The 19,124-nt window shown below is 37.6% G+C and overlaps 1 protein-coding gene across 1 annotated transcript in view; it reads left to right on the forward strand.

The window, feature by feature from the left end:
* Positions 1–19,124, forward strand: part of LOC308496070 (uncharacterized protein C10orf67, mitochondrial) — a gene marked incomplete at both ends in the record, with an annotated part of 102,315 nt that overhangs the window by 54,796 nt on the left and 28,395 nt on the right. The window contains 2 exons of the mRNA XM_081044706.1: positions 12,277–12,327; positions 13,053–13,132. Of these exons, the coding sequence (XP_080900832.1) occupies positions 12,277–12,327; positions 13,053–13,132 (131 nt within the window). The remainder of the gene's footprint in view (positions 1–12,276; positions 12,328–13,052; positions 13,133–19,124) is intronic.

Here is a 19,124-nt window from a genome sequence, read left to right on the forward strand (position 1 = left end):
CACACATGCTTCGCACAGTGGAGTACACAGTGATAAAATGAGTGTTTAGCCAGTCTGAAAAACGCGATATGAACATTGCTGTCTGATTTCTACGTATGAACGATTTCACAACATAAAATGTATATTTGTACAGTATTTTTGTGTAAAGTTTATTTTTTGATACCTGTAAAACATTTCAAATACTAAGGTTGCACATAACAAGGCTAAATTGGATTCTCAGTTTCCCCCTCCCCCAGCACCCAGCCAGGGTAATTCGTTAATTAAGGTTGCACCCAGTGAATGCTTTCCCTGGAAGATTTCTGAGCTTCCATGGGGTATCCTGGCCTATGCTGATGGAACATATGGTGTGTGCTTAGATCTGCAGAAAGCATCAGGAACCCTCTATGTGGGAAGTGGGACATGGGACAAAATCATTCGTGTTCCTATTCTTAAAGTAGACACAATACAAAGCAATTTGTACATCATAGAAGACATTAATAAAAACTCAAGAACTTTATTTATTTGACATTGTTAGGTGAAATTTTTTTGTGATAGTTTTGCAATTATGACCATAGTTATCCTGCAAGCTTGTAAGTTTTTTTTAAAAATTACTATTCTAAAAAAAAAAAAAAAAAATTACTATTCTAGTATATAGGATTACTATTATAGGTATATAGTATTATAGTCTAGGTGGGTGAAAGAAAAATTTCCTTCTGAAATTTCCCATTCCTCTCCTCTACAGCCATTTATTTGATTAAATTGCATGTAAAGTTTAAAATAAACGCGATCAGAAAAGAAAATAACATAATCTGTTGATTATTTCATTCTTTTTTTCCCTTGGCTTGGTTTGATAAAGCTGGCAGAGCATTGCGGGAAAGCCAGCATTTTTCTCATTGTTGATCTGGTCGTCCCGGGTGGGGCAGTAATACAGAGATAGGACAATTCTGGGCAAGTGCATGGTCTTCAGTGGTTGTCAAAGAATATTTACCGTATTTTGCTAGCTCACGTTGACACAAAAGAATTTCCCTTATAATACTGGATCTTCATCTCAGAATACGAATAACTAAAATGTAGAGATAATTGAAATCACACACTGCAATTACTTGTTTTATTTTAAAATCAAAATTTTCATTGACCCCTAAAATGAATTCATCTTTAGATTCTGCTTCCAGAGAATTGAAATTGAAAATTGAAAATCTGAGTTAAATTGAAAATCTGAGTTAAATTGAAAATTGAAAATCTGAATTTAAATTTCAGCTGAAAGGTGGCTTTCACTTTCTACATTTTTTTATTCTGAGTAGTTTGATGGCAAATTAAATAAATACTGTCAGTATATTTGGAACTGAAAATATTTTACTGAAAATAATATTTAATACTTTTTGCACAGATGAAAAATGTTATTTGTTAAAATCACTTGCAGGGTTTTATGTTTTGTCTCTTCTTGTTTATTTTGTTGGCAATTACTTTATTTGTAAAGTTTATGATAGTTTAATATGGTTTAACTTAAGGACCTAAGATATTACCATGGAAATCAGGAAAAGGTAAGTTAGAGATTTGTATCAATTACTATTCTTCCATAGACACTGTCAGCCCTGGGGGCAGATGCTAGATCCTGACCACACATATTATCACCTTGGTGATAAAACAAGGGTCACCCTTGACATTCAGGAGCACACAGAGCAGCCATCTTACCCCTCACTGTACGGTGTTGCTTTATTCTCTCTGTCTGGGTTTCAGCTGTGGGTATCTTTCCATTCCCACTAGGAGTCAAGGCCAGTCTTGAACACCAGGTCATTTGGCCAGAGTCCTGACACTGCCCAGTTTTGCGTCTTACCCCCAGAAGACTGAACAATTTGACATGCTGTCACTCATCCTAATTGCCGTTATGGCGTATGTCAATTCTGCTGCTTGGTGCTACGAGTTCTATTACAGAATTTGCTTCAATATTAATGTTCAAGGCCAGAATCAAGCCTGAGGTTGCTACAGCCTTTGGACAATAGCATTGGACTACAAGCCACTCTCGTTAGATCCAGCTTTAAAGGGAGAAGCTTGGCAGTTTCTCCACCCCTGATCTCTTCCGGCATAGTCTCTCCAACTTTCTCCTCAAATTCTGGGGATAAGCTTATATGTTACAACACATATCAGGTTTTTTTTAGGAATTCATTTTCATGGAAGGTGGTACTTTTCTTCATTTGATACCCCTTTGTTTTCTTTTCCTCAATATAATCTCTGCTTGTTCTTCATGAAAACCTAAACTTTTAAAGAAGAGTTGTTTTCCCATATGTATTCGTCTATTACTTACTACTCCTAACTTGCATATCTGATCAAACTTAGATAACTAGTGATATCTCACTGAATTGATTTAATGCTAGCCACATCCAAAGAGTTCTGAAGTTTTGTTAGGCGGTGCAACTTTATTAGTGAACCAAGTTACAAGTTACATTTTTATTTAGGCTTTTAAAAATCTTGAAAATAACTTGAGGGTCTCCTTCACCAATCTCAATGTGGTATCCATTCCTTTGTTGAATATATGAGTATATGTAAATATCAGGAATAGAAAAACAACTCACCTACAACCAATGCCATGAAGTGTTATGGAGTCCAGTTAATCTAATGGCTGAAAGTATATTTGATTTCATGCCACCAGAATAAGTGGACATGTGTCTAAGCAACCTAGATTGTAATTCTGGTGGTCTGTTTCTCTAGCTGAGAATACGCAAGTAGATTGTAATTAAGATAACATAGCGTTTCCATCTGGTTTACATTAAATAAGGCACAAGCATATTCTTAAAGGTAATTATTTATGTTACTGTTAGAAAGATTTCAATAAACAATAAAGTTTTAGATTCTTATATAGCCATTGGAAGAGCTAGGAGAGTAAGTATTAGGAAAACAACAACGACAAAAAGATTTCAGACTGAAGCACCCAAGCAGCTGGTTGATAAGAGATCAATGAGAAGTTATTGCAGTTTGTAGGAATCTTTGGAAATCTCCCACCAAATAGCTTAGTCTCAGCAGTAAAGAAAGTGTTTCTTAAATGCACTATGAAACTCATATACAAGTATCTGTTCGTTCATCTTATTTCAAATGGCTTTGGAAAATGTTTTCCAGTGTTTCCATCAAAAGTACAGTTCTTTGGAATTCGTCACATGTATCCTTCAAAAATTTTAAAGTTTAAGATAGATATGTGACAAAAACTGATATAATTTGTCATGCCGAGATTTGCTTTTGACACCTTCATTTATACCATTTCTGGAGCTTTTATTTTTTGTGTGTAGATCTAAATTTCTGTCTGGTATATTCCCGCTTCCTGAAAAACTGTTGTTGTTTTTTTCAGTTCTTAATAGTGCATGTCTGCTGGCAATGAATTCTCTCAGCTTTTGTTTTGTCTTGCATCGTTTCTGACAAAGAGACTGCTGTAAATTTTAACTTTGTTTTTCTAGAATATGTCTTTTACTTTGGAATGCCTTCAAGAGTTTGTCTTTGCTTTTCAACAGTTAGACTATAGTGTGACTTTTGGTGTGTATTCCCTCTCTCTCTCTCTCTCTCTCTCTCTCTCTCTCTCTCTCTCTCTCTCTCTCTCCTCTCTCTCTCTCTCTCTCTCTCCTCCCCATCTTTCCCTCCCCCCGATTGAGCTTCTGGAATTTGATGTCTTTTATTAGATTTGACCATTGTCATCAATTATCTCTTTTGCCCTAATCTCTTTCCATATGGCCTGCTCATTAATTTTGGACTACTTTTTTCTCTATGTGTTTCAGTTTGGGAAATTTCTTTTTATCTACCTTAAAATTCACTGATTGTTTTCTTCAGCTGTATTGAATCTAGTGATGAATCCATCAAAGACATTCTTCATCTTTAGTGTTGTCTTTTTCATTTCTAATATTTCCATTTGACTCTTTAAAATTTTTGTATCTCTATGCTGAAATTCCCTATTTATTCTGTATCATGTATGTTGTTTACCTTTTGTCCTAGGTTCTTTAACATTTTAATTATGGTCATTTTAAAGTCCCCATCTGATAACTTCAAGATTTGGGTCATCTTTGAACCTGGCTCTGATGATTGCTTAGACTCCTGACTGTAGGTTCTTTTCTTCTTGCCCTTTTGTCTGTGTCATAATGTTTGACAGATACCATGTGTAGACTAGTAGAGATTGAAGTAAATGTACATAGAAATGGCATGCCTCTTTTTATATCTGGTACTCTAGGGGTTGAGACAATAGGACCAGAGGTGATTTGAGTTGAGTTTGGTTGTTGCTATGGTTCCTTAGTGGACCACAGCCTTGATATTCCTTTTGTGATAGATGTACTTCGAGTGGGAGTGAGACTAACAGCACTTTCTCTATGTGGTGCTCCACCCTCAGTTTTCAGCAGAACCTGTCCACCTGTGCCACAGAGTAGGTCTCTGTTTATACATCTACCCCTCCCTCGGTAATAGACTGCTATTGTCTGGTACTTCATAACTAAAGGCAGAGATGGTTCTAATCCAAACTCAGTCTTTGGGAAGTGCTGTGTGCTTGGCTCTCCGAGGTGGTCTTTCTCAGGATTTCTGCCCCTCCTCCCTGTGGCAGTCTACCTCTGCCTTGTATCTGAAGTTGACCTTGGCCAGGTGTTTCCTGTCCCTCCTGCAAAGTACGAAACTCCACTTGGTATAGTACAGTCTCTAAGGCCCAAGACAATTACTGACCCCTCACTCAGGGGAAGAGAATGTTTATTTTATTTTCCCCTTGCCATAATATGTCTTCGTCTATGCTCTGTGAGCATGAGCTTTGCTGCCCGCCCCAGCCCTTGGAGAAGTGGGTAAGGCTTGGTATCTAACACTTTTCCACTGATCACCTTTTTTGAGTCTGGCCAGAGAGTTTGCTTCCCATCTCCTAGGGGCATAAAACTTTTCTTCCTAGGATAGAAGGGAAAGGTACTTTTTCACTTAGCAGAAGGTGATCCTTTCCCCAAGCCTGCACCTTAATAAGTCTCCCGTACTGCCCTTAGTTTTTCTCATGAACATCTATGAGCATTTACCAGAAATGGGGGGATAAGCTGTGAGTGTGAATTCCCCTTTCACATGTGCCCCCAGCTACTTTAGACTGCTCTGCTAACCCCTGCTTGCCCTTCAGTAGTTCTTTGTATGTTAGTTTGTTTTTCTTACGGCTTGTGCTGCTTCTGCTGTAGGTGAAGCTGTTCATGTGGCACGTCTCTCCTTGGAGGCATTCACTCCTCTTTGGAATTCTGGTTACCTGGTTGTGACTTCAGTTCTCTGATGGGTTCAAGAAAAATTGCCATTTTGTAGTGTATCTGGGTTTTTCTTGTTGTTAGTGTGGGAGTGGCATTGTTTGCATCCTATGCAGGAGACAGAAGTGTGAAATTCTTTTATAAAACAGACTCATACTTATACAAAATTTGCTCAATAAAGAAATGTCAAAAGAAAAAGTAAAGAGGAATCCTGCTACCCAGCGATAATCATTGAAAACCCCTGTGACCATCCTTTCAGACAATCTTCATGCAGCTATGCACACACCAGATATAGGAAATATCATTCAAAGCCGCTGAACATATATAAAATCAATTATGTGCAGTATTTCACTCTACAAAAGCAGCACAATTTTCTTAACCAATTTCTATAAGTTTACTAGTGCCTTCCTGAGATATTGTCTCTATTCTTTTGCTGTTATGATCAATAGCTTCATCATCCTTAATAGAAACATTTCCGTCGAGGAAGAGTTTTGATTACACATGTTTTAGATTGGGCAGTTTGATAGAAGATGTGTCTGCTGCTTCTCCATCCCTGACTTCCTGCAGTGAACATGAAGTCTAGGATGATCTGGAGCCAGGTGAAGAGGCCAAGCCCACAGAAATCTCTGTTGGCTTCCAGGCCTCTGAGAAGATGTGCTTGAGACTTGTATGTGGCCTGGATCAGCCTGGATTCTGCAAGGCTTCATAGCCCAGTCATCGGCCAAGACGCTTCGGAGGCCCTGGGCAGACGTGGAGTAGCACCCTTGGGGCACAGCAAATGAGGAAAGTTTTAGCCTATTTTTGGAAGAATTTCCTAGCTTAATGATTTTGTTAAAAGCAAATTCCCTAGTGCTATATGTAGATAAATGTTTTGTTTTGACTTCTGGCCTACACAATGATTAGTGCTTGATTGCATACAGTCTCATATTTTAGTCTCAATGGTCTTAATTCTCAAGTCTCCTCTCCAAATTATAGGCACATTAGGCTGGTTCTCCTCTCTTCATGTGGTTTTGTCACTCCGTCCTCCCACCCTCCACCCCCCACTAGTATGTTACTGGTGTTCAAAAAGAGTTGTTTGCTTAGAGGGTAAAAAAAAAAAAAACTTGTTAATTTTAAAAGTCGAGATTAATGAAGTTTTATGGACAGAAGATCATCTTTCCTCATAATGTATTAGAAAGCTTGTTCTGATAACATAGTTGACGGTTGAAAGGAGAAAGAGGCAAGGAGGCATTAAGCCCAGAAAGAATGAGCAAAGTTTCAGAAGAGGTATGTTTGTGAAAATCAGGAGAAATGAAAGAATGTAATAATTCCTTCAATGACAAGAAAAAAGAGAAAGAAGACAATAAGGAATGTGGTTGCTCTTATGGCAGTTAATAAACGTAACCACTTTTGCTATTACAAATCTTGGCTGTCGATTCCTAATTTAGATTGTTTATTAAATGTTGGTTTTTTAACATCTTTTAAGTGCTTAAAAATGAGAAGCAAATTTAAGCATTATAACTTGTGTTATAAATTAACTTTATTTCTTAATTTTATGAATTTTTAGTTATAAGTATATATACAAATTCAAAAGAAAATGTGAAATATAAGAAATTTTTCTAATCACAATTTTTTATTATCCTATAATTATTTAATTTACATTTTCCTACTTAGGAAGTTATCTAATTTTATCTTAATATTACCATTCATTTTCACCTCTATCTATTGTTTAGCAGTCCAATATTTGCACCTGTCAATGAAGTAGCCACATAAAGACCAGCATGTGTATTCCAGAGAAACTGGAATGTCAGCAGCTGACAAAACAAAATGACAGTTTAATGTGGACATAGCCAGGATTCAATATAATGTGCTGTAGCAAAGTTGAAAGTTCAACTCAAACTGGAGAGCAAACACTCTAGTCTATGTGTAGTGCTTTAAAAAACAAAACAAAACAAAACAAAAACACTATCTTCGTCATTGTAAAAGTATTGTCTTTTGGAGAAATTGAATAATTATTTGCTTTACAGAAGATATGCTTTAGCACAGTCTTATCTCTAGTTATTACAGAGTCAATCACTATAGGAGAGTCAGGAAAAGGGAGACTTGAAAATCAGAATTAATTTTTTTACTGTATGTGAATTTAAACAGTCTTTTTTATAAATTTTCAATTACTGGTATGACTTTGGATATAGTGACATAAATATAAATGTCTATCTATATGGAAACTTATGTTGTTTTACCAATTTGTTTTTCTAACTTTCTATGGATTAACTTTTTAAATTCAGGCTACTTTTTTCCAGTTAGCATACTGGCAAGTGCCCTCCAAAGCTTGGGGCCCTTACTTCAATGATGTCCTTGGTCCATTGTTAACCAAATAGCACTGAACTCACTCTGTATTCCTTGTGCCCTGGGCAGAGAGGCAGTTCTGAGGGGCTTGTGCCCTTTGTTTGAGAACAAATAGGTGGAAGGATCCTAAAAAGCGCATGCTTGCAGTCACCTTGGTGACCCCCACTGTTTTGAAGCCACAGAAGGCTAATGATAACAACAACTTTTCATTGTTTTTTGTTAAATTGGTGGTGTTGTGCCTAGGCTTTCTTTTTAGTTAGCTTCCTGTCACATCAGCCTTGGGAAGACCAAGTGTGGGGACAGAGTCCCAGAGAGTAGTTTCCAGACTCTCTGTCTCACATGGAAAGGTGCTGGCTTGGGTGTAGATGGCCTTCAGCTGTGACTAGTTGGCCATCAGCTGTAACCAGTTACCCATTGGCCACTGATATAACTGCTGTGGCTGAGCTAGCAAGCGTGGATTGTAGTTAGCAAAAGGTTGGTTTGTTGACAGAGAAGCGGATGGCAGGCTGCAGATCGTGTGGCTCCTGCTTCCTGTGTCTCCAACCCAGCGGTCAGCGAGAATATAGTGGTATGAAACCCCTATCCATGGCTCCATGGGTGTTCTTTTTTGGCCTCACCACGTCCTGCATTCTTGTGCAGGGAGCGGGACCAGAGTCACTACGTGACACCAAGTCACTAGACTGGTGGGGGTAGGTGGCAGTTTCTGCTAAAAAGTTTGAGACATTTTGTAGGCAACTGAGGAAACAATTATTTGGGTGGTTCTTGGACCACCAAAGGGCTCTCCAAGACTGTGTGGACTGATGGAATAGAAGTTATGGTTTAGAGAACTAAGTAAGAGTAATGGATTAGAGCCCACATTCAGGATTAAGTCAGTCCCGAGAATTCTCTCATCAGCCAGGGATAAATCAGAATTACAGATCAGCCATGCCTGTGTACAAGCTTCTACCCTACCTTATGCTTTTCTATTTCTATAAATTTCGTGAATGGCCTTATTCAAGTCTTTAGTTTCAACTAATGTACTGATGACTCTGAATTATATCTCCAGAATTGACCCCACTCTCAAATTCCAGGCCTTTGTCCCAGTTGCCTATTGTATGTCTTCCTTTGAATGTGCCAAGGGTACCTCAAACTCAGTGTCTGAATCTGCGTTTACCAAATTCTTGCTTATTAAAAAAACAAACAAACAAAAAAACACACAGAAAACTAGCATACAAAATTGTCCCTATTTCTATTATTTTTTCTTATCATAGTGAATAGTGTCATTCTCTATTAGGTTGCCCAAATAAGAAATTATAGGCAGTTCTCTTCTCATTCAAAAAATGCCCTAAATTCTACCTTTCATAATTTCTCTCAAATATATCTCCTCTATTTTAGCCTGGTTTTGTTTTCTGTTGTATCTTGAGTGTTTAGAATGTCTCCTGGCACATAATAGGAATTTAGCAAATATTTAGTGAGTGAAGGAACAAAGAAAGCCATTGTCCCTGATAGAAACTGTTAATTCAGGAAAAAGACAAGACCTTAAGAGACATTTTCAAAATAAATCTTTCTGGGGAAACATTCAAGAGAAACTTCTCCACTAAGAGAAGATAAGCTGCTATGAAAAAGAAAGTCTGAAGAAAAGAACAATTTCTTGTAAGTAACATATTTTAAAAAAAAAAGATGGCAATGGGCAGGCTGAGTAATAAAATTGACACAGCTGAAGAGCTAATTGATAATCTGGAAGATAAAGTGAAAGAAAGTTTCTTAGAACAGTGTAAAATGGTAAACAGAAATTATGAGAAAAGTTAAACTATGGAGGATAGATTGAAGAGGTCTAATACCTTTCTAATAGAATTTTCGGAAAGCAAAATAGATAACAGTGGAAGTAAGACAGTAATAAAAGACAGAACAAAAATCTCCATGAGCAATGAGGGGAAAGCTCTAATATTCAGATGGAAAGGCCACTAAGTGTTAAACAGGATTAATAAGAAATGAACATCTACTGTATTTTGTCAAATCTCAGATGCCACTGGTTGTAAGAAACACCATTATTTTATGTACCACTAGCAAGGAAAAACTGCTGCCAATTAAATTATGACATACACACAAATTGTAAGACATCTCAACTTCAAAGATGTTAAAATGCTGTTGGGATAGGGAATATATCTCTTAGAACTGATGAAAACAGTATGTACATCCTGGTAAAATTTTAGGTCTCTAAGAATTAAAAAGAAATTTTTTTTATAATGGAACAAAAAAGGAAACATTTATTTTCTCATCGGGAACAATGGTTGCAAAGTGTTCAAAAGGAAAAATAATGTTTGAACCCTAATTCTTACATCCAGCTGAAGTCTCAATTGAATATGGAAAAGCATAATAAAGCTATGCAAGATGATATGGACACAATAAAAAGGAGAAACTAGTTATGACTTGGAAGTGATAGGAGCTAGAAAAAAATTAAAAGTTGAAATATTAAACTAATATTTGAAAGAAACTTCTTTCAGTGACAAAGTTTAGTTAACAGGTTTATATTTTCTTCTTTATGAATAGTTACAATACTTGTTCCATAGTAAATAATATTTACATAAACACATTGGTAGTGTTATTTATTAGATTTCAGTTTTCAGAGTCAATGTGTATATAAAGCATGGAGGACTTAATTATAATGAGAGAACACTCCCACAGACATCAACAGAGTAAAAATAACGTTCCTTATAAACGCTGGGAAGTTGGAGGAGCTAAGATGTTGGAAAAAATAAAAAAAATCAATTTCCCATCTTTCATAGCGGGGAGTTAATCAATCAAGATATAGATGTTTACATATATTGAAATCATAATAAAGGCAACCATGATAAAAGCTAAACATTTGCAAATAAAATATTGGGCATGTGAGGGGGAGAGAGAAAAGGCGGAAAGTAGTGTGAGTGCTCTAAAATCTTAATCTTTATGTATGGAGAGCCCAAATCAATAAAGGCTATTATTTATTTATAATGATAACAAAAAGAACAAATGAAAGACAAAATCACACAAAAAAATCCCTTAGATTCTGAAAAGTGAGTTTTATATTCATGTATACTGTTTGCAGATAATTTTTATAATATTGTGCATCTATTATCTATCATTAAAAACGTAAAGTAGATCCATCCATGTTGCTGCAAATGATAAGATTTCTTTCTTCTTTATGGCTGCGTAATACTCCATTGTATAAATGTACCACAGCTTCTTAATCCAGTCATCTACCGATGGGCATTTCGGTTGTTTCCATATCTTGGCTATTGTGTAAAGTGCTGCAATAAACATAGGAGTGCATGCCAACTATAATTTTATATATATAATGTGATGGTTCGGTGTGGGGTCGGAGGGATGGTGGATGGGGGGAGGGGGGTTCACAGTGTGAGGGATATGGATGATGAACGTCTAAGTATTACCTTGTTTTGTACACCTGAAACTAATAAATAAATAAATTTATGGAAAGAAAAAAAAAAAAACGTAAAGTAGTATGAATGAAGAGGTCAATAAGTTAGTATATAGAAATAAATAGTAATATCGGTGAAGAGCTTGGCACAGAGTAAGCACTCAATAATTAGTTTTTATGGGTGTTATTACAAATATTGTTATTTTTATTTATGGTAGCTGATGTCAACTGGATTCTCTCTTGCCGTTTCCAATACAAGTAAAATTAGCTCAAACCCACATTTTGCGCTTTGTGGCAGCCTGGAGCATGTCCCATGGTTTCTGCTGATGCCCATGACATCTTCTGGTGGTTGACACTGTGTCTGGGCTCCTTCTTCTACTGAACTAAATCAGTTTCTGAGTCTCATTGTGCTCTATTTCCCATCCCAGTTCACATTTTCTTTTGTCAGATACTGAATTCAATCCAGTTCTGCATTTCTAAAAACACCAACTCACACAACACCTTTGCATTTGTAAGTTTGAGGAGGTTGAAGAAGGTTAAATGACAGGGACAGTTTACACCATCAAGATGCCATTTTAAATTGAATATTGGACATCACTCCCGGCCACTGGTCAGCTACAACTTTACCTCACAATGGCACCTCCAGCCTTGTTGTCTTGACTGGCCATTCTCTCCTTCTGCATCTCTCTTTTCAGCCCTCACTTATGATTGGTTGGGGGATCTCAAGGTCCATTTCATTTTATTCTGCAGAATTCTCTGACTCATACTCCCAGACCTAGCTTCAGACCTCCTTGGCAGAGCCCACCCCACGAAGATGGGTAACAAATCAAGGGCCTTTTGGGTCATAGAACCCACTAGAGAGCATAGTGGTGGTAAGAAGGAGCACATTTTATGTCTATTGTGTAGGAATATAGCAATAGCTAACCGAGCAGATTTTTATACTCAGTTTATTTTCTCAGTGCCATCTGCTCTCCTCATCATCAGAGAGGCATAGTAGTGAAAATTTACCTTGAATATCATTTAAAATAAAAGTATTTTTGAAGCTTGTAGCTTCACAGGATAGAAACAGCCCACTTCATTTTAAAACAGTATGATGGTAAAATTTGACCAATATATAATTACAGAGTAATGTATTTTAAAAAGTAGTAGGAAAGTTGCCCTGTAATTTTTCAGTTGCAAATGCAATATATAAACATTGAGTCTTGCAAATTAGATAAGGCAGAGAAGATCCCTGTGGGACTATGGTTGGCATATTTTGAGTCTTAGTGGTCTTTTTCTAAATGGCAGGAAAAAAATACATCTTTATGCATTAATTTGAAATGTTGTACTAATCTTGGTTTATTTTCTTGGCAGGTTAGGCCTGTAATGCATGATAAAGAGAAGGTGAAAATGCCAGAGGCTAAGGTATAATAATGACTAATATGACCATTATTATTAACCTAATTATTGTTTATATTGATTCTGGCTGTTCTTAGAAAGTAACAATGACTTGGAAAGCTACACTGAGAATTAGTCTTATGAAGAGAGAGGACCTGATTGCCTCAAAAGTATAATTCTGGGGTACATTCCTACTGTACTCAAAGAAATATCCCTTATTCATGAAATGCCTACAGTTCCACTGTTAGAGATTCATTCTGTTTGCTAAAAAATCCCCTCCTCCCTTTTAAAATATAAACAACACTGAGAAATAACATAAAGCTCTAATGTGTTTGAGTTGCTCAGATCCTTTCCTGAGAAGAGTTTTGATAGAAAGAGGAAATGGACTAACTGGGGGCAGCTGCTGCCAATGATGAAGAGCTGGAGAGGTCACAATAAGAGAGGGAAAACAAGGTTTAGAAAAAGGGATACACGGTAGGGGGCGGGATGATGAAGATAAATTTGGTTGCTTTTTAATACTGTCTAGAGCTGGCTGCTTTTAAGTGAATCATTTACAGGAAATGGAGAGGTGGGATCTTAAATTCTTCCAATTTATGGGAACTTACCAGTAAATGTAACTCATTGTTCCTTCAAATTATTTTTGATAGTAGTTGAATGTGCATGCCATGTATTTGAAATAGCCTTTCAGATTTAAAAAGAAACAGGGTGAACTGTTCATGTAATTAACTTTGTGATTTATTTTCTATTGAAAGATTGAAGACATACATGTTTTGGAGGAGCAAATAGAAACATTAAAGATTAAGTTAGAGAATGAGAGAAAGAAGAGCGAAAGGTACTGGAAATGATGATTTATAACTGTTCATTCGTAGCTCATTCAATATTTAACCATCTATAAATTTATTACAGGTCTAGGAAGGAATCAGAATGGATGAGCAAAAACTGGGAAAGGAAATTCCTTATTCTCAAGAACAGGTATAGTGTGGTGATATATACAAATTCTATTTATAAAAATGTGACTAATCTTTTAAGGAAATGGGGAGGAATTTTTCTGTTTATATTAATTAATATAAAATACCCTCATACACTTTTAACAAGAAATGCAAAATAATTGGCCTAAAATAGAAAAGTAGTCAAAGTCACTTCAAACAGAAAATAATGAAAAACGGTTTTATTCCCAATCTCAGTGTTTCAACTTTAAAGGATCAACAGGACAGAGAGTCTCTCTTGATACCTGGTTTAATCAGATATCAACCAGGTATCTGGTTTAACCAGATACCTGGTTAATCAGATACCTGGTTTACATAGCCATTTTCCTTCATAGGGCTTCCTCCACATCGGGCAATTTTCCTGCTCATTTTCACTTAATGGAATTTAACTGCTCTATATTTTCTTTGTAAAACTGCTTTATGTACGAGATCCTCTTCCCTTTTCCAGACAAAACAACACCAACTCCTTAATTCTCAGATTTATTTTTCATTTACATAATAATTTGATTTCTCTTCCCTATGTCATCTTTGTCTTTTTAAAAATGGAGAAAGTGACACCACAAAATTCTGAAATGGCTAAAAGCAATGCCAAGTAGAGAAAATGCCTATTTTTTTTCCTTGTCCTAAAATGTTAACATGAAAGCTCTATATTCTATTCTCTTGGTTCCTGCCATAATTTCCCCCAAGATGTTCTTCTTTATCATGTGTTGGAAGTTTCTTTGCAAGATTTTCTCACAGTCAAGCATCACAGCAGGATGGATTCAGTGTCTGATGTCAGAGGTCAAGCCTGAGGCTTCCACCTGACTTCCTGGGGTGACAATGTCCCATATTCATTTGCACTGCATTTCACGAGCATGCACTATGTATGTGTGCACATATAAAATGCTACACATTGCTGTATACATTGCACTGAAAAAAATCCCAGGTGGCACATCGAGAATCCACGTAACAGAAATACCACCAGACAGTGGGTGGAGGATCTCCTCCTGGTGGTAAAATGTTCTGCTTTCCACTTGGGCTTGTATTTCACATCTGTGCTGATAACTACTCTTCTCTGAAAAAAAATGTGCCTATCAATACTTGCCTTGACTACCTGACACAGTTATTATAAGGCTAGCATATAGATATCAGTGAAACAAGAGACTGAGATCACAGGAAAACTTAAACACGCACTGAATTTCATTTTCCCACACATGGATTTGGGTTTATCTCTGAAACTGAGTAGAAAGTCTTTCCCTTATTTATTTCTGTGGGGTTCACTTTCATCCTTAAGATTTCCCTTATATCTTACCCTATGGGATTCATCCTGTACTCAATGACCATTTACAAGAATGTCTCAGTTTTTCTTCAAATTGATTTGCTGTTAACCAAGATGTTGACAATTGTATTTATTGCTTCTCTGCAGACTTTCTGTTGATCTGTAATTATTTAGAACACAGGAAGTATTATTACACACTTTCTATGTGTTTTCTCATTTAATCAAGACTGGCTGGAACATAATGTTGGGACCTGGTGCGTTATGTTTCTGGTTTGGCTGCATCACCAGGTGTTAATTCAAGGTGACATATGCCATAGCATAGGGAGTGTATCTATCCAGAATGCTGCATCGTGGTATGGTATGGAGATAAATTGTACAGTTGCAGACTTGTGTGTGTTAAAATAATAATTTCATTTCACCATAACAGATCTTAGATCAGGAGCAACCATTTTTGTTTAGTAGAAGAAAAACTTTACCTTAGCCAGTCAAAGAAACAGTCCAATCCAATTATTTCTCAGCCAGTTCCTGATTTATATTCAGTTCCAATCCAATTCAGAGCTTCATCTCCAAGCCCCTTTTTCATCTCTGCTGAGTTGGCTCTATTTCCAGGAAGATTGAACTTCAGCAATGCTGAGAAGGGCAGGGGCGAGTCCTTCCTCTTAGCATGGCATATCTATCTCAGCTGCTGATGTTATCATTGTCATTTCTCTCAGCACAAATGGTGCTCGGGTGTGGCACATTGGCCCAAGAATAAATCGCCATCTGGCTGATACAGCAATGATGCAGCCACTCTTACCTCAACCCCAGGACTTGATCCATATGTACCCATGTGATCCAGGATATGAAATCAATACATAACAAATCAGTTGTGTTTCTATACACTAAAAATGAACTGCCAGAAAGAGAAATGAAAAAACAATACCATTTACAATTGCATCAAAAAGAATAAAATACTTAGGAATAAATGTACCAAAGAAGGTAAAGATCTGTACATTGAAAATTATAAGACATTGATGAATGAAATTGAAGAAGACACAAATAAATGGAAAGATACTCTGTGCTCACGGATTGAAAAAATTAATATTGTTAAAATGTCCATTCTACCCAAAGCCGTGTATAGTTTCAATGCAATCCCTATCAAAATTCCAAAGGAAGTTTTCAAAGAAATAGAAGAAAATAATCCTAAAATTTGTATAAAATCACTAAAGACTGCAAATAGCCAAAGCAATCTTGAGAAAGTACAAAGCTGGAGGCATCATGCTTCCTGATTTCCAACTATCGTACAAAGCTATAGTAATCAAAACAGTGTGGTATTGGCATAAAAACAGATACACAGATCAGTAGAATGGAAGAAAAAAAAACAGATATAAACGTATATATGGTCAATTAATGTATGACAAAGGAGCCAAGAATACTCCATGGGGAAAGGCAAGTCTCCTTAACAAATAGAGTTGGGAAAACTGGACAGCCACACACAAAAGAATGAAACTGGAACCCTATCTTCACACCATACACAAAAGTCAACTCAAAATGGATTAGGTCTTAAATTTAAGACCTGAAACTGTAAAGTTTCTAGAAGAAAACGCAGGAATAAACTTCTGGACATCAGTCTTTGCAATGATTTTTTGGATTTAAAAATAAAAGCAAAATAATAATAATAATAAAAATAAAAGCAAAGGCAACAAAAACAAAAAAGAACAAATGGGACTCCATTAAACTAAAAAGGTGCATAGCAAAGGAAACCATCATCAAAATTAAATGGCAACCTACAGAATGGGAGAAAAAATTTGGAAATCGTATGTCCAATAAGGGGTTAATATCCAAAATATATAAAGAACTCACAGAACTCAATAGCAAAGCAAAAAAACAAACAAACAAAAAAAGGGGCAAAACCCCCAAACAATCCAATTAAAAAATGGGCAGAGGAACTGAATAGGCATTTTTTTCCAAAGACATATAGATGGCAAACAAGTACACAAAAAAGTGTTCCACATCACTAATCATCAAGAAAATGCAAATCAGAACCACAATGAGATATTACATCACACCTGTTAGAATTGCTATCATCAAAAAGACAAGAGATAATAGGTGTTGGCAAGTACATGGAGAGAAGGGAACACTTGTGGACTGCTGGTGGGAATATAAACTAGTTCAGCCACTGTGGAAAACAGTATGGAAGTTCTTTAAAAAAATAGAACTACCACTTCTGGGTATATATCCAAAGAATATGAAAATAGGATATTGAAAATAAATCTGCCCTCCCATGTTCATTGCAGCATTATTCAATATATAGCATATTTTTACAAAAGTTAGAATAATCTTGTACATATTAGTCTGCAACTTGCCCTTCTTAACACTCTATTTTGGAAAGCTTTCTCCACTGAAATAAACCTCACTCATTTTATTTTATTTTAATTATTTTTTTCAGTTACAGCTGACATTCATTATTTTATATTAGTTTCAGGTGTATAGCATTAGTGGTTAGAAATTTATATAATTTATGCAGTGATCTCCCCAATTAGTTTAGTCCATCCCTGGCACTATACCTAGTTGTTGCAACATTATTGACTATATTCCCTAGGCTGTACTTTACATCCCCATGACTATTTTCTAACCACCAATTTGTATTTCTTAATCCCTTCACGTTTCCGTTATTGTATTCTTTATTTCTGACTGATTCTTTTTTATGCTTTCTATCTCCATTTTTGTATTTCCTATCTCCCTGCCAAAGCTCTCCCTGAGATTACTAAGCATCCCGCTAACCAGTGTCTGGAACTCTGTGTCTGGTAGATTGTTTGTCTCCATTCTCTTCAGTTCTTTCTCTGGAGCTTCGTTCCGCTCCTCCACCTGGGACACATTTCTCTGTCTCCCCGTCCTGGCTGCCTCCCTGTGTTTGTTTCTGTGTATTATATTAGGTAGGGCTGCTATGTCTCCCGGTCTTATTATAGTGGCCTTATGTGGCAATTGTCTTGTGGGGACCAGTGATGCAGTCTTCCTGGTCATCAGAGCCAGGTGCTCCAGGTGCGTCCCTTGTGTGGGTTGTGTGTGCCCTCCTGTTGTAGTTGAGCCTTGATTGTTGTTTGCCCATCAATGGGAGGGATTGATCCTCAAGCTGATTGGTTGTGAAGACTGGCTGTGACGACAGTGGAGGAGCTGTTGTGCAGGTGTTGATTCTACAGAGCAGGGTTTGCTTTAGTGAGGTTCTCTGCCTGCTCAGTCTGTTCCTTGGGTGTGTCATCCTTGGAGGCGACAGGTTGGTGCTCTGACTTGGTCAAATCTGGCCACCAGGTATGCCAGCCCTGGGGCCTCCCACGAAAGGCCCCCACTTCAAAACAAGTTCAGCCACAGCCTATGCCCAGCGGGGGGCCACCGGACATGAGCCACAAAGCAATCCTCAAGTTGGCTGCCACCTGCACTGGGCTTGGAGGTGCCCCACACAAAGATACACAGCTGTCAACCAAGGCCAGCTGCCACTAGCGCTGAGCCTGAGGCCTTTCAGCCAGAGGTACGGGACATGCCAAAGCCAGATGCCTCCAACTTGGGTTTGTAAACTTTCAAGAAATTCCAGGGTAGTTTGAAGCACAAGCCAAGACAAGCCATCTATATGGAAAAGTCACTGGAATCTGCCTGAGTCTCCCCAAAACTTGGGTGGTACAGGGTCTCAGGAAATCAGGGCAAATGAATTGTGTTAGCCAGGTTGATGGAATCTCAGAGATGGCGGCCACTTGCATCTGCACTTTGGGAGGGAGTGGGCTCAACAAAGAAACAATGGCTTTTGCCAGCTTCTCAGTCTGGGAGAAAGCTGCACCTCCAGCTCTCACCCTGGAACCAGATAATTCAGTTCTTCCCCATATGTCCCTGGAGCCTTTCGAGCTGCTGCCCCAGTGCTAGATCTCAGAGCAAGTGAGTCTGTCAGTGAGCAAGTTTGTGTACGGGCGTTTTGAAAGGAGCGACTGGGAATACACCCACCGTCTGTCTCACTCAGCCACAATCTCTACTGATTTTCACAGCCAGAAGCCATGGGGATTTATCTCCCTGGCACTGAAACCCTGGGCTGTGGAGCCTGTTGTGGGGCTGTGACCCCCCCCCCAACACACACAGTCCTTCCAGGGGGACCCCTGCAGCCAAGATATCCTTCCTGACCTTTAAAGGCCACACGAGAGTATGGGACCAGCCTGCCCTACATCTCCTCCCTTCCCACCAGTCTCAAGGTGGCCTACTATACATGTCTCCAGCTGTAAGGCTTCAGCTCAGCCAGACTTCAGGGGAGTCTCAGCAATGATTATTCTGTAGTTCAATTGCAATGTTGATATGGTCGTGAGAGGAGGCAAGCACAGCATCCACCCACTCCACCATCCTGACAGTATTCTATACCACCTCTTCTTTATGTTGTCTATTGACGGGCACTAAGGTTTCTTTTATATCTTGGCTACTGGAAATAATGCTGCAATAAACATAGGGGTGCATATACCTCTTCAAATTAATATTTTGGATTTCTTTGGATAAATATCCAGAGGTGGAATTGCTGGGTCATAAGGTAGTTCTATTTTTAATTTTTTGATGAACCTCCATACCATTTT

The sequence above is a fragment of the Rhinolophus hipposideros genome (assembly GCF_964194185.1).
Source record: "Rhinolophus hipposideros genome assembly, chromosome: 1".
Taxonomy (NCBI): Eukaryota; Metazoa; Chordata; class Mammalia; order Chiroptera; family Rhinolophidae; genus Rhinolophus; species Rhinolophus hipposideros.